A 15691-nucleotide genomic window follows, 5' to 3' on the forward strand; every position below is an offset into this window, starting at 1 on the left:
AGCCTGTGAGCGGGATGCTCTCTGTTGCGCTAGCCGGCAAACCACACTAACGTCATCTACAACTTAGAAAACACTGCAGTAAAGGTGTAGTGTCACGGGCTACTTCAGCAGTCGCCAGGGCCCTAACAGATGGGGATATGTGGTTTGTGCAGCCACCGTCACACCCAGTATCGCGGCACTGTCACCGCACTGAAAAGATCTTGCAGGGTGCCAGCTATGCTTTAGAAGAAGATACAAGTGTGCCCAAGTGGTTCTCTCTGCTTTAGCTTATTTTTAAGTTCTCATCAAAGAAGTCATTTCACAGAAACTTTCTCCAGCATGTTTATGACCCAAATTCCATGGTTTTAATTCTATATTTTCAGACTTGAATCACAAGTTAAAAATAAACTGATGGAATAAAACCCACACCTTCCCTCTCTGAGACACACTCTCACACACGTACTTCTCATGTGAAAGCAAAGCGATGCTTCAAAAGGCTTAATGGCAAGAGCGGTGCTTCAGGCATCCTGCGCGTTATTAAAATGTCACAGCGGAATCAGAACCCACCTAGGAAAACGAAAACAAACAGTGCTGTTGCCAGTATGCGCTGCAACTGCGGAAGAACAAGCTGCAGGGACAAGTTGTGTTTACATTTATAAATCCAATGCTGGGAAAAGGTAAAGACTAAGGGACGTGAAGAGAGGAGGAGGCAAAACAGTGCCTCTGCGGCTTCATGCAGCTCACACTTTGTCATACTGACGCAGGCATGGTCACGGGAGATACTTAGGGTGGCTCGTCTCTCTTTCTGTGTCTCCTGAAAAAACATTTACGGCCTAGTTTTTTATTTAAAAATCCATTCAAGTCCTGGAAACAGGCCAAAGACAATAGCCAGATGATCAAGGAAATTCAGTACTTTTATAACAAGGAAAAAAAAAGGAAACGGCCACCCACGGCTTGCCACCCGACGGCAAAGGGGTTCGGCGGCAGCGGCGGCTCAGGTGCGGCGGCGGGGCGTGGAGGCCGCTCGGCCGAAACCCCTGCGGCCCAGCCGGCCCCGCGGGCACGCCTCGGCGCTGGGCACAGCCCGGGCCCCCCGCGGCCCCGCGCACCCCGGGCCGCGGCCCGCCCCTCCGGCAGCCCGGGCGCCGCCGCGTCCCGCTGCGCGGGGAAGCCGAGGCGATCGGGGCTGTGCGCGGCGGCAGCGCGCCCGCGGCCTTCGCGGAGCCTTCGTCCTTCCCGGGCGCTCCGGTTACAGGCGCCTATCTGCCGTCCATCGGGACACAAATCCCCCCCTCCATTTGATCCCAGCCAGGTGTCGAACGGGACCGGCGCTCCCCGCGGGAGCGTTTCCCGGGCGACAGGCCCAGGCCGCAGCTGCTTCATTAACGAGCCCAGGCAGAAAGAAGCGGCTGGCGGAGGGGCCACGGCCAGCGGCCCCTCCGCACCCCCGCAGGTCGCCCCTACCCGGCCGGGGCCGAGCCCCCCCGCTGGCGGCGCGGGGCCGGGGCGCCGCCTCCCGCCCGGAGCGAGCGGCGGGGCCGCGGAGGACCCGGCCCTCGAGCAGCAGGGGGCGCTGTCGCTCTGCCGCCAGGGCGCGGGCGCGGGCGCGACGCCTGGCCCGGAAGCGGAAGGGGCGGGCGGCGGCGGCGGCGGCGTGGTGGTGGTGCTGTGTGGTACCGTGTGTGCTGTGTGTGCCGGTGCCCGTTGTGCGGCGGGAGGACCCGGCCTGGCCCGGCCCGGTCCGGCGGTCACCGTCCGGCGGCGGGGCATGGCGGAAGCGGAGGCGGCCGGCGGCGCGGGGGAGGGCACGGCGGCGGGTCAGTGCCCGGCCCCGGCCGAGGAGGGCGCGGAGATGGCGGCCGTTATCGGCGCCACCGTGCCCACCGGGTTCGAGCTGACGGCGGCCGAGGAGGTGCAGGAGAAGCTGGGCTCGGTCTCCAGGATCAGCAGGGACCGGGGGAAGATCTACTTCGAGGTCCCGGCCCGGGGCCTGCCGCAGGTCCGTCGGGCCGCCCGCCCCGCTCCCCGCCCCCGCCGGTGCCCCGGCCCCCGGCCGCCCGCCGGCCCCCGCCGCGGCCCTCGCAGCTACGGCTGTGACCGGACGAGCGGTGGTTTTAATGCGAAGGCGAGGAGCCCGGCCCGCCGTGAGCGAAATGCTCTCGTTTGAAAGGCGTTCGTTGTGAAAAACACTTGGAAATTCTGCTTTGGGAGGCTTGGTTTCAAAAGCGATATCGCGGTTTGTTTTGGTTTTGCAAGGGTGGGTGGAGGCAAAGATGGGGAGCTTAAATCAGTGCAAAGCAGTCTTCCTTCTGGCTTTGCGCATCAGTTGGTCACCCCCGTGTAAACAAAAGCGGAAAAATGTGGTCTCTTACATCTACCTGTAAGATGGCAAAACGCCAGTTACAATAAACACAGTCCCCTGGGCACCCGCGGTCAGTAACGTGCCACCCCACTTTCTCATCTCTCCTAGGTCCATCGCCTAAGGTCAGTGGATAATTTATTTGTTGTTGTTCAGGAGTTCAAAGACTATCAATTTAAAGAAAACAAGGTGAGTTACTCCTCATTTTTCAATCGGTTCTGGGTTTTGGAGTGGGTTGTTTTCATTTAAGACTAGTTTCAGAAAAGTATTCTGTTTCATGAGCAAGTTGGGGTTTTTTTCTTTTATTTGTGATACTATCGCAGTTCCTCTGGGCTGGCTAGTAAAATGGAAGTGCAGTCGTGTTGTCTAACATCATTTCTTCAGTTAAATGGGTTGCGTGGGCAAAATCTGGGATGAGAGCTGATACCACGCTTGTAGGTCACGCTTAGACGCAGGGCAGTAAAGTATCACTTCAGTCACTTAATTTAGTGTTAGCTGTTCATTTGACAAGATAAATGATGAAATGCTGTGAGTCCTGTGTCTTTAAGTGCAGTTCAGTTTAGTTATGGCAAAAATAGCAGAAAAAGCTGTAAGCTTTGCTTAAATGTGTAGTGGGTGACATGTTTAGGAAACTAATTTGAGAGACTTAGAAAAAGGACAGCTTTTAAAGGGATGGAATGACTTCAAAGTATAACTTTTTTTGTCTTTTAAAGGAAGACGCTCTAAAGGATTTGGAAGATTTGGTTAAAACACTGCCTTGGACCAATCCATTGAAAGTTTGGGAGCTGAACAACAGCTTGAAAAAGAAAAAGACAAAACGCAAAAAACATAATCTGCAGAGTACTGCAAGCAAAGAGAAGCTGAATGACGATGGAGAAGAGGAAGGAGTAGATCAAAAAGATGCTGGTAAAGAGGAGGACTGTGCCCAAGACGCTGCAGGGGGAGAACCCGCTAGCAGCCAGGATACAGACAAGACACAAGGAGTGGCATCCCGAAATGGGGAGGAGGAGGATGATAATGAGCAATCAGATGGTAAAGACGAATCGCAGGCGGCTTCTGGGAGTGAGACCAAGGCTGGTGACGGTAAGACAAGCGAAGGAGAGGCGAAGGTGCTGAAGTTCCGTGTTACGTGCAATAGAGCAGGAGACAAGCACAGTTTCACGTCAAATGAGGCTGCAAGGGACTTCGGTGGAGCTGTGCAGGAGCACTTCCAGTGGAAAGCTGACATGACTAACTTTGATGTAGAGGTATGGTGTCGTGCCTTGGAAATACCTGCATTTCTATTGTAAAAATTCTTAGTTCTTTAATTCTGATGCTTAGAGATCTCCCAAATGCCTTCAAAAGATGACTCTGGAACTAAAAAGTGGTAACGCTGAAATCACGGCCTCCTCAGAAGCATTCGCTTCATTGGCACGTTACGTGCGTCCTCAGATCCCACCACTCGCTCGTGCTGTGGCTGTCCGTAAGAATGATCTCTCCTGTGGCCCAGGGTGGGCACCTCTCCTCTTCCTCGGGTCCCTCTTTTGCTCTGCAAACGCTGTCGTCTTCTCCTCAGGTTAACATCACTGCACCCCGTGCAGCTGAGCGGGTGCTCCAAAGCTTTCCACTCTCCCTCAACCACAGCAAAAGCTCTGGTCCCGAGTATTACCTCCTCCTATAGCGCTTGGTCTCATTCATATTTAAATATAATGTAGGCACCTTCTGCTTTATTTTTACCCCATTAAATCTCTCTCTAATTCATTGTTTTATATCGGTGTAAGTCAACAGAAGATATTCTGTCTAGAAGCTGCAGTTTTATGGGTGAAGGGGACAGAAGGGGTTAACATTAACTGTCCAGTGTTTATTCCTTATCATAGGGAAAGCAGGGATTTGGAAAGGAGGACCAACAGACACGATCCATCAGTGGTGCACGACCACCATTTTTGAGGGGCAGAGAAACTAAGTTTTTCTGGCAAGTCTGTTAAGGGCTGGCCCACTGTTCTATAACAATATTTTCACCTTCCAAATTAATATGGTGGAGGGGACCAGGAATATGATTTTTATTGCTGCTTTGCAAACACTTCACTGTGACTTGCAGGACTTACCCGACTTCTCCTCCATACTTATAAAACAAAACTTTTTAAAAGTCAGCATAATGGTTATAGCACTTTTTGAAGTCTTGTGTAAAAGATTCTGTGTGAATGAGAAAATGCTCGTTCTTGTTCTGTGTGAATGCTCTCCTGAATTTTGTCCATTGTTGCCATTAAAATGGTGCATTGCTTTTCTTCCAAGAATGCTCTTTTATACATAGTTCCTGTTTTTTAAATTACCATCTAAGATTCTCATAAATATTTAACAGGCATACTATGGAAAACTTCTGTTACTCCTGAAATTTAGTTCAAGTTTTTTTCTTTAGGTTCTCCTGAATATTCACAATAATGAAGTAGTTGTGGGTATTGCATTAACTGAAGAGAGTCTCCACAGAAGAAATATTACACATTTTGGACCCACAACTCTTCGTTCAACTCTCGCTTATGGCATGCTTAGGTCAGTGCGGTTGCATAGTATTATATCATTCTCAGTTAACAAGTCATTTTGTTTCAGAAATTAGATCCTTTATCCCCCCCACTGCTTCCTCAAAAGCAGTTTCTGTTAATTCTAAAAAAAAAGGAAAAAGGAAAAAAGCATACTTGCTGAAACAGCGTGCTTTGTAATTATCAGTGGATGTTTTCCAGCTAAGTAAATGTTTGCTGTGAAATTTGCCACTTCCCAAAACACCGTATCACATTCTTGAAAGTATTGCACTGTCTTGCTGCTTATAAAATGCTAATTAACAAATGGAAAAAATAATCACATACAAGTTTTTTTGTTAGAAGGGCAGAATAGTGTGATTAAAATAGTTCAGTTTTCCTTCCTTACAGAAACTCACGTTTTTAAGACTTTTCTCACCATATCTTTTTTTTCTGTTCCTCAGACTTTGTGATCCACAGCCAACAGATATCATAGTTGATCCCATGTGTGGTACAGGTGCGATACCAATAGAGGTGATTCTTCCTTTATTTTTTAACTTAATAAAACCTGACAGTATCTGCAACTGAATAATACGTGTACGTTTTCTTAGTAGTAACTGAAGAGCAAACTCCAAAAGTATCTCACCAACTTTTAAACAGGTTCAAATACACTTTTTGTAAAACACCTCGTTTTCCTTCCCAAAGCTGTAGCAGGAAGAAACTAAATCCAAAAGTATTTTGAGCTTTTAAGGTGCATAATACTTATAACAGATATCTGATACAGAATTTTAAAATCATTGACATCCACTTCCAGTTGCTTTGTCGTATTCTGTCACATCTCAGTAATTCTTCTGTTTGTTTTGTTTTAAACTAAGCAGTGTTGATGTTAATGTTGCTTATTATCAATGTTTCCCCCCAGGGAGCTACAGAATGGCCTAGCTGCTACCATATTGCTGGTGATAACAACCCACAAGCTGTAAAGAGAGCAGCAAACAACATCTGTTCTTTACTAAAGAAAAATGAGAATAAGGAAAGGTGAGAAGAGTACAAGTGATTGTCTTTTGCTGTAGTATTGTATGTAAAGAAATCCGTTTTGCATTGATGCATTTGACTATCTACCTTGTTCATGTTTTCCTATTTATTCTTTTGCTAACGTTATAGACCTCCTCAATTTAAGAATGTTCTCAGTAAACCATGTCTGAGATAAACGTCTTTGCACTTGCAGCAGTACTTCCCTGGGCATACCCTTAGACATCATTCAGTGGGATATTTGCAACCTCCCTTTGCGGACTGGTTCTGTGGACATTATCGTGACAGACATGCCATTTGGAAAGAGGTGAGGTATCGCTGGTAAAGTTACTGCGCTTAACTGCTGCTACTGCATGTGCTTGCCTGCCCAGGGTTAGGGTTCTCTCTAGTTACTTAACAGGGCCTAATTAAGAAGTATTGATGTACTCTATATTAAAAATGCAGGTTGAAATTAATAGTAAATGTGGTCCTGACTGAGCTAATCCATGTCTGAAAGACCAACAACAGTGAACTATTTTCCGGTGATCACAGAGGGGATCTTAATTTATTTTGCAGGATAGGGTCGAAGAAGAAGAACTGGGATCTCTATCCGGCCTGCCTTATGGAGATGGGCCGGATCTGCACACCGGGGACGGGCAGGGCTGTGCTGCTTACGCAGGACAAGAAATGCTTTGCCAAGGTATGTTCTGTGAGAGAAAGTCAAATCTATTTATGCTTGAAAATATATTGAGTAAAAAATTGTAAGCTGACTTCATTTCAGACAATGATCTATTTTTAGAGCAATAATTAGTAACATTTAAATGCAGTTTTGGACCTGAAGAACCATTTGACATTGCCATCAGAATAATCAAAAGTAATTTCTAAAGCAAATTTACCCTTATTATCTTATCTTGAAGCCGCCACCACTCTTTGGCTGTTTTTTTGGATTGTAGGCCTTGTCACGAATGGGACACATCTGGCGCAAAGGTCAGACTGTATGGGTGAACGTAGGGGGACTTCATGCTGCAGTGTATCTTCTGAGACGCACCTGGGAAAGAGCAGAAGAAAAAAGATCGTTCTGGTAACCTGCATGGAAGAAGACAAGAGGCACCTCCAGAATTTGTCAAATAGCAGTCTGGTAAAGCAGCCACCTGAGAGCACAAGTCTGTCAGTTCCTAAGAAAAAAAAAAAAAGCCACCAAACAACCTGTGTAGAAATTGTGTAACATGAATATTAAACCAGGGATCAACTCAAGAGCTACCAGTTGTACTATGTGTTCTGAAACCTTGTTATTTAAACCACCTCTTTCCTCCTGGCCACCCAAACTGAAATTCAGTAGTGGAATTAGTAATGCTTTCCTTTGCCTGAGTCTTCTCTACCATGTCCATTGTATTTTTCAGTTAAATGTTTATTTCTCTCCTTATAGTAGAAAACATGTTGAGGCAGCTTTGGTGGTAACAGTTAATTTATTTCCCAAACTGTAGAAATTGTATTCGTGTCTTAAAATGACTAACAGGACTACTAAAGACTGTTATCTTGAAGGGTTTAGAGGTAGTATCTCTTTAACGTAGGATTTTTCCAAATTGCAGTTTTTTAATTTATACCATTGCCCAAATGTAAACTAAGATAATAAACCAGTATCTGTTTCTTTATGGTCTGATAAGCAAATGCCAATTAGTAAACAGTATGCTGATGCTACCATTTTTGTACCTGTTACCTCAACTTAGTGCTAATTATTAGTAAATATCTAATCCATATTTTAATGTACCACTGCCGTGGGTGAGGGAGGTAACACACACAGCCTTAGCAAACTGTCTGTAGTTACAATTTGAGAACAGAGATAGTTCAAGCAATTATATTAAAAAGTTCACGTTTTCAGTGTCTACTGTAGACACATCAAGGTGGCAATATGTTTAAATTCATTAGGTGATTGAACTACTGTAGTTATGCCGCAATACTTACAAAAATATATTACCTGTTCAATAACTTGAAGTTGCAAATATTTTTTCGTCTGTAAATGTACTGTGATTTCTCAAGCCTCTTACTCTTTGCTCATCAGAGGCTGAAGACACTAGTTACCAGTTTGCCATTTTCATTGAAGTGTATTCATGCAAAGTATATAAGTGTTTAGAGGTGAATTAACAAGTATTAAAGTTTTAGAAGTTTTGCATAGGAGACAAGTCTTAATTGCGTTCTTTTTCTGGTCTGTGTCCAGCAAAGGATAATGCAGCTCTTTATTTACTACACAGTTGTCTTTCTGGATAAAATAGTGCCAACAGCGTCCATTTAATTTTTTCCGACACTGCAATGGTTTATATGAGAGCGTCAAGGTGATGTACACAGTCGTTGCATGAGGTGGCTATCTAAATACTCCTGCTGTAGTGATCTCTACAACTTAACCTGGATATGTTACATTCTTAAAATGCATTAACACCTTGGTGGTTTGTTACTGTTGAGGTTTTTTTTTGTTTTTTTTTTTAAAGGAAAGCCAAGCACAGTAACATTTTAAGAACTTAAGAGTGTGCATTTTGAAGCTCTTTTTTTTTTTTTTCTTTCTCTTTCTCTTTCTTTCTTTTTTTTCCCCCTTGAGTTAAAGATCAGAATGAGATTAGTAAAATGCCAGTCATCCCTTTCGGCCAGAAAGGGGATAAGGTCGTGCTTTGGTTTTTCAAACCACAGCTAACATTAAATAGATTTAAATCAAATTGACGTGACTTAGCAAACTAGGCTTTAACTAACATCAGGAGATGGGAACTAAGATTATTGACCGCTGCAGAGAATTTATATTTGATTTTCAATACTTGTCACACTAAAATGACTGTGTCGTATTTCATAGGAAACAGTAAGTTTGAAATCATTAAAGAATGCAGGAACAGGATGATGTACAGTGATGTATGTATATCTCTGCTCTCTTAGAAACGTCAGTCTGCGCTCCGAGTTGTACAATTTAAAGCAGTTTCTCTTAAAGATTGCACTTCTGTTTTTATGGAAGATAGGCACCAGACCCTGAGGAATTTTTAAGTTTTTCAAGTTTTTTTAAGCTTTTTTCCAGTGAAGGCGATCAGCTTCCTTGTTTATATACGCTGTGTAATCCCACAAGGCTGCACCACGGTCTTACGGTACCGTATCTGGAACACGCCCTCCTTCACGGTGTGGATTTACCGTTTTCCCCTCATGGGAGGAAAGCGCGGGAAGTGACTTCTTTCGAACGAGGGCCGGCACCCAGGCCCCCCGGACAGGTTCTGGGGGGGGGGAAATGGCTTCTCTTGTGTCATTCCCTACCGGTTGACCCGCTCCTCCCTCAGGGGCTGCTGGCGGGACGGCACCGGAATGAGGAAAGGATCCCGCCGCTTGACTGATCCGCTCCCCGCCACGGCGGCTCGGCGACGCGCATGCGCGAGGGGGCGACCGCCCCCTCGCGCATGCGCGTCGCCGAGCCGCCGTGGCGGGGAGCGGGCGCGGTGATGTCGCCGCCGGGACCGGGGCCTGAGGGCGGCGGGCCCTGCCTGCGCTCCGTTAACACGCGTGAGCTCTCCGAGGTCGTCTTCAACAACCGTAGCCCCCGTTCCGTTCTCCCCATCTGGGTGGATTTCGAGGGGAGGCCGCGTTGCTACCCGGTCCTGCAGCCGCGCACCGGGCGGATCATGCACAGCTACCGGGGTGGGTGCGGCTGACCGGGCTGGGGGAGCGGGGGGTCTGCGGCCTGCCTTCTGGCGGGCACCGGTGGGCTGAGCTGGCGGCGGCGGCGGGCCTTCCCCGCGGGTGCAGGGATGAGAGGCCGGCCTTCCGGCTCAGGGCACGGCAGCCCCGGCCGGCCGCGGGAGGCTCTCCGGCAGGCAGAAGCCTGCTCTCCGTGACCGGCCGTATCGGCTCCAGGGGCCGGGGGACCGCACAGCCTTCCTTTCCTCTCCGTCCCCCTCTTCGGTGGCATCCACCAGTCGTGCAGGCTACCAGGGCTCCGGCGGTGGCCTCTAAACGGGAGCTCATTTGTGGAGCAGATCGGTTCCTGACGGGTTGCCCCTCAAAACTGCTCGTTAAAAAGCACCATAACGGCTGCGGTTCCACCTTGTTCTCTCCCAGGTCACCTCTGGCTGTTCCGGGACGCGGGGACGAACGACGGACTCCTTGTCAACCAGCAGGAGCTGTTCATAGCGGCTCCCAACGTGACTAAAGCAGACATCACGCTGCCAGGTAAACAGCAGGACTGCGTATGCCATGGAAACCGATGAATTTGGTACTTGGTCTCTTCAGTGGACTTCCTTACACTTGGACTTCAGTGTAAGGATCTAGTGAGAAATCAAGCACTCAAATAATGAAATCTACCTCAAAAATAGGAAGAGATCGTGAGGGTTTCTAGATAGAGCTGTGTCATTGCACTGTATTGATTAGAGCTATTGACAGACCTCTCATTTATAGATGTCCCTGATGAGCTTCGTAGGTTGCCTCATGACAGGAAACAACAAGTTCTTTTCCTCTCTTTCCAGTGAACTTAGTGTGTTGTGAATAACACCGCTACGTGTTATGTTCTCTGTTGACGTGCTTGGAGAAGCACTGTCTGTGTTTGAGGCAGCGGCTAATGAGAGCCCTTGTAACGAGGTTGTGTCTGTGTCTTTGTTTTTAACCTCAGTGTTCACCCTGAAAGAGAGATGTCTCCAGGTTGTTCGCAGTCTGGTCAAACCAGTGGACTACAGGAAACTGGACATTGTTCGATCGTTATATGAAGAGCTGGAAGATCATCCTGATATTAGGAAGGATCTTCAGCGGCTTTCTCTGGAGAGAAGTGAAACGTTGAGGAACGGAATTCTGGAATAACATGATTACTCACTCCAGACTCTTTAAATAGCAAACCACTGAGCTTAAGCAGGGATAGCCACCGCGAAACATGCCAAGAACTAATGTCTGTATTTTAAGTTCTGAAGCAAAACTCGGTTAAATTGATGATGGTAAGTCAGATCCAAAAGACTAAACTGCACATAGAAGCACGCCGGCTTCCTGATGGTTCAGTTCTGTTCTTCATTATGCATATTGCAAACCGATGACTCTAGAGGCCTTGTGTGGATGAAGCTCAGAAGTTTTATTTGGACTATCTCAGAACACTGCATAGGGACATAAGATCAGGTCATCTATTTGGAGAATATGCGTACAGATTAACTTTGATTGTATTAGAAAGTAGATTACACCAAGGATTAACTTAATCTAGACTCTAATGAGTGGCAGACCAACACCGTGGCTTGAATAATTTGTTTTTGATGGAATTTCACCCTCTCACACTTAGCCTAGATTTGCCTGTGAATCACAAAGCGTGGGCAGTATTTGTGTATGCAAGGGTTTCCATCAGCACCTTCTGAGGACCTGACCTGGAACGTTATGTTGGTGGAAAGATGACGTGTAAATGCTTGGGGTTTTTTCTGCCTCTTACCTTTGCATTTATAAACCCATGTCATATCCACTCTGAGGCTGACACAGTTTTACACAGATCATACCTTGAATGCCTTATTTGTCCTTCATGATTGGATTCTTGCCTAGTGGATCTCAAGGTGATCCAACCTAGTCAGCCGTATAGACTGGATCCTCATTTTGGTACACTTGTCCTCTGCACCTGCTTCCCCAGCTTCCTGTACAGGCCTATCAGGTAGCGTTCACAGAAGGTAGATGCTTTGAGTCCTACCTTTTCCCATCGTGATGCAGTAGTTCAGGTCGTAGCAGGAGGCCTTTTCAGGGAGCGTGGACCACTCGAGTTGCTAGTGTCTCCTAAGGAACAGACAGTATCAGCTCCTACAGGCCAGTTGCTAGATCCAGCTCACAAACAGATCCGTGCTTTATTAGAGGCTAGATAAGCAGAGAAAACATTTCTTTACCTATATTCTCTTCCCCCCATACCTCAGTTAGAATGTGTGTTTGTGTGAATGTACACACGTAATTCAAAGCAGCATTGCTTTTGGCAGATGCATGAATTGTCCACCGAGTAACAGATGTAGTGCTGTTCCGTGTTAGAAGCAGACTGATAGACGTTATAGCAGGTTAGTTCTGCAGCATACGTTTCTTTCCAGTTACACATTCTAAGAAGCACAGCTGTGAAACTGAGAATATCAACATATTCTGTAAGTATGAAATGTTTCCCCTTTTTGTAGACTTGTTTTTCTTACGTATTTGAAGTGTACGAATTGATCTTTGTCATAAAAATGTAAATCCATGCTAACTTTTTTACTCTAATTCTGTCAGATAATTTCACAGTGCTTGTGACTGTATGCTTGTATTCCTGCAGTGCTCCTGGAAGGCATTCTAGCTGATCAGTAACAGATACTTTTGGACTGAGTTTACAAACTGTTCAGCCCCCTGTTGCTGCCAGACTGCATTGTGGCTAACACTAAACTCTTATCCCACTTTAGGCAGTGTCTGTGCCTGAATGTAGCTACAGTACAATTTCTGCTTTTACCGCCTTTTGCAGATCTCTTTCAGAGAAAAGGGAGGCTGTGCAGGCCTCGGGAGTGGACGTCCGTAAGTCACCCAGCTCCTAGGGAGCCCTTAGGTTGGAGGGTGCCGCACTCTGCTCCTGCAGGTGGGGTCCTGCAGAGGCCTGAGAGGAATCTCTCTCCCGATGTCCTTGTGATGCTGTGCATTACGATTGACGTGGCAGTACTGGCAGCCAGGTGTGGAAAACTGGCCTGCTTGGCTCCGTAGTTTTTCTTTCAATGTAGTACGTGTTAGGTCTTAGGTTTAACAGATCTGTACATATCACAAACATTCTGTGTATTTCTGATTTATGTGGGATCTGTGATCTCTTGTGTTGCTTATTAGAATAATTTAAATTTATTCCATTAGCCTGTGACTTCTTCCAGTATACAGCCAGTGAGTGTTACTTTCCTAGTACAATGTTTATCACTACTAATGGATCAGATTCCTTGTGTTCCTGTGTGTTAGCGGACAGAAAAGCATACTTACCTATTTGTGACTCGCCCAAAACAAACGTACGAGAACTACCTCATGATCTCATTGCTCATAGGAGTATCCTGTCTTTGCTTAACTTTTAGTTATAGCTGCTGGATTCCAAGGCAACTTAAATCCTTAGCTAAAGAGCAGCTCCTGATAGGCACCAATTAGTTGTGGATGCTTTTTGTTAATTTGCTGTGCTTCAGCCCTTTTTCTAAGGGACATTTTCTGTCCGCTCTTTCCAAGATTGACTTGAGGGTGGTTTGTTACTGTGTAGAAAGGAACCAAAGATCCATCAGTCCCTGGACAGCCTGACTGATGAGGGTACACCCAAAGCAGGGAGCGTGGGATTGTTCCTCAATGACTGTTCAATTTAAATTGCATAAAAATGCAGAAACAATTGTCAGGATAGAGACCATCCTTCAGCTGTGTGCTGTCATCTGCTGTCACATATCTACACAGTCTACCACCTTTCGCTCATCAGTTTGTGTTTTAAAAGTGTAACTTACTTAATTCTTTGGAAGACTGTGTGCATTTACCCACAGAATCCCAAGTAGAAGGTGGCATTTCCCTGAATCCTTGAGGTATGTGAGTCCTAGGACAGGAATTTTACAAACCCCGCTTCAGTTCTTTAGCTGTAGGATTTTGTTTGAGCACAGATGCTGTCCATGCACAGCAGGCCAGCTGCTCTCAATCCCCTCCTGAGGTGGCAAACACCTCACTGGCAGAACAGAGGCCAGACGGGGACTTTTGGATTCCACACCAGGCAGCTTTCTCGAAGTTAGGCACTGTAGCATCTGATTTTTAGGACCAAAGTACATTATTTGGATCTAGCTTTACAACTTTATACTATCATTTCATTCTGCCAACAGTAGCTGACTACTCTTTATACAGCCACTAAGAGTAGGAACTACTTTATTTTTAAAATAATGATTGCCTCTTGCTTAATGTATAGCAAGAGGCAATCCATGCTTGAAATCTTATACTTCCCTAGACAAGATAACAAAGGAAATTCTGCTTCCATTTTGCAGATGAAATTGAGTTTTCCAAAGTTATGCAAGAAGTCTGGGAGAGGAAGGGACTGAACACAAAGTCTGATGCAGAACCCTGTTCATGCAGCTGCCTCCCCCATTCCTCCCCCAGCTGTTTTCTTGCAATGTGGATACATTTTCTTGCGATATGAGTTCTGTAACTACTTAGCTAATTTTGGCTCTGGCATACCACCTAAGTGTTGATTTTCCTGTTGACAAATCACGAAATAGCTTTTTTTTCCATACATCAGGTTTAAAAACTTAGCAACTTCCTCTCTGAGATGAGAAGCACTTAGAAACATCTCACACAAATAGCTGACAAGGTTTTGTTTTTACAGGCCACGGAGTCACACCTGACGTTACATTTGATCCTCTTGTCACAGTCTGACAGCACTGTTACAGGTCTTGCTGGTTCTGTCTTGTCTTTTTAACCGACATGGCAGTGATTGTGAGCATGTTAAATAACACCATCATTTAGCTGGGCTAGTCTTAAGAGTCAAATTATCAAATGCTCACAAGACCCTACCATGGACTAGTTTAGTAATAACATCAGCCCAGCTGTGTATCTTAGTTTTTTTACTTAGAGGCATTCTAGCATAAAACCAATTTGATTACATATTGTTTGTCATTGGAATGCAATAGCTCATAACATTTCTGGTATCATTTGGTTTTCATTCGTCAGCCAAACCTATGGCTTGAGTATTTTTTCAAAGTGCAAGGCACTGACTGATGTAAGGGAGTGATTGACGTAAAAGCCTGTTCAATTAGAATTGTTAAAGCAGGTGTATAAATGCTATACGAGAAATTTTTGGTCATTAAAGAACTCCTATTGATAAAATATGTTTTTAAAAAAATAACAATAAAACCAGATGTTATAGATGGGTAAACTTCTGGAGAAATGCTCAACATATGCAAGAAAGTATATGTCTTCGGTTCTGGAGTGCTCCTTTGGGTCAGAATAAAAAAAGGCTAGAGAAAACCCCAGCTGGCTCTAAGACATGAACATTGGAAAATGGAGCCTCCTACTAGTTACTCAGCTAGATTAGTAATGAGTGCAAGTTGTCATGTACTTGTGACAACTACATTAAAAATGTGGATAGTTTTCAGTCGGAGTCATAGCACTGTCTCATTTGGCAGTCGCGGGAGCAGCAGTAAATCGAGCAAGAGGTCAGGACCAGACTGACAGTTCCCACTGACCACAGCTGCTGGGTGCGGTGCAGTGGGAACGTGCTGCTCCAGGAGGTGGCGAGTCACAGCTGAAGGTGAAAAACACCAGAGAAATAACCAATTATTCTGTCATTCGTTTAGTGTCCGAGGGCTCAAGGAGAGCACGCAGCAGTAGAGAGTCCTGCCTAGTACCTCATTATTTGAAAGTGAAGGCTAAACAACAGGAATATAGGATCATTCTAGTCTCTGTTCGAAAAAGTAAATTTCAGTTCCCTTGTAAAATCTTTTATTACATACAATGTTTAGTGCGAAACTGAAGCCGTACGCACAGTTAGATGCATTCTTTCCCCTCATTTTCCCATGAGGCAAATAGTCCAAAAGGTTTCACAGGTTTTTTCCAGTACCCAAGGGAAAGAAGTGTCCTTTCTTCCTGCTTTTATCCAATTCTTTGGAACACAAATGTCAATCTCATCTTACGTGACTTTCAGAGATGCCCTGATCATCTTCCCATGACAGAGAATTTAGGTATGTGTCAGAGGGACAGTAAGCAGGGAAACAGAGGGGAAAAAAACATAAATTCAGCTATTACTGTTGAAAAAGTAGTACTACTGCTAAAACAGTTAGGTCCCAAGGCAATCTTTGAATTGTGATATTTTAAATAATAATACACTTTGGATATTTTTGTTTAGTTGTTTTTCTGTCTTTTGACCTTGTAGCTACATTAATAT

General features: G+C 45.5%; 2 protein-coding genes across 2 annotated transcripts; both read left to right on the plus strand.

The window, feature by feature from the left end:
• The first annotated feature begins 1652 nt into the window (after positions 1 to 1652).
• THUMPD3 (THUMP domain 3 tRNA guanosine methyltransferase) lies at positions 1653 to 8015 on the plus strand. The gene is made up of 9 exons (XM_082322784.1): positions 1653 to 1978; positions 2450 to 2527; positions 3052 to 3585; positions 4734 to 4864; positions 5292 to 5361; positions 5747 to 5862; positions 6053 to 6163; positions 6412 to 6535; positions 6789 to 8015. Exons 1-9 carry the CDS (start codon positions 1748 to 1750, stop codon positions 6918 to 6920), a joined length of 1527 nt encoding a protein of 508 aa, XP_082178910.1. The 5' UTR covers positions 1653 to 1747; the 3' UTR covers positions 6921 to 8015.
• A 1250-nt stretch (positions 8016 to 9265) lies between these two features.
• VHL (von Hippel-Lindau tumor suppressor) lies at positions 9266 to 15638 on the plus strand. Its single transcript, XM_082322733.1, has 3 exons — positions 9266 to 9495; positions 9916 to 10026; positions 10463 to 15638. The coding sequence occupies exons 1-3, from the start codon at positions 9300 to 9302 to the stop codon at positions 10645 to 10647; spliced, it is 492 nt and encodes a 163-aa protein (XP_082178859.1). The 5' UTR covers positions 9266 to 9299; the 3' UTR covers positions 10648 to 15638.
• Positions 15639 to 15691: the final 53 nt, after the last annotated feature.

The sequence above is a fragment of the Platalea leucorodia genome, assembly GCF_965183815.1.
Source record: "Platalea leucorodia genome assembly, chromosome: 9".
Taxonomy (NCBI): Eukaryota; Metazoa; Chordata; class Aves; order Pelecaniformes; family Threskiornithidae; genus Platalea; species Platalea leucorodia.

What these genes read in the sequence shown, in the direction of transcription:
- THUMPD3 (XM_082322784.1), top strand. Translation starts at nt 1,748, where the DNA reads ATGGCGGAAGCGGAGGCGGCCGGCGGCGCGGGGGAGGGCACGGCGGCG. An exon ending in CTCGCTTATGGCATGCTTAG is followed by an intron (nt 4,865 to 5,291) that starts GTCAGTGCGGTT and finishes TCTGTTCCTCAG; the next exon opens with ACTTTGTGATCCACAGCCAA. An exon ending in AAAAATGAGAATAAGGAAAG is followed by an intron (nt 5,863 to 6,052) that starts GTGAGAAGAGTA and finishes TTGCACTTGCAG; the next exon opens with CAGTACTTCCCTGGGCATAC.
- VHL (XM_082322733.1), top strand. Translation starts at nt 9,300, where the DNA reads ATGTCGCCGCCGGGACCGGGGCCTGAGGGCGGCGGGCCCTGCCTGCGC. An exon ending in GATCATGCACAGCTACCGGG is followed by an intron (nt 9,496 to 9,915) that starts GTGGGTGCGGCT and finishes GTTCTCTCCCAG; the next exon opens with GTCACCTCTGGCTGTTCCGG. An exon ending in AGCAGACATCACGCTGCCAG is followed by an intron (nt 10,027 to 10,462) that starts GTAAACAGCAGG and finishes TTTTAACCTCAG; the next exon opens with TGTTCACCCTGAAAGAGAGA.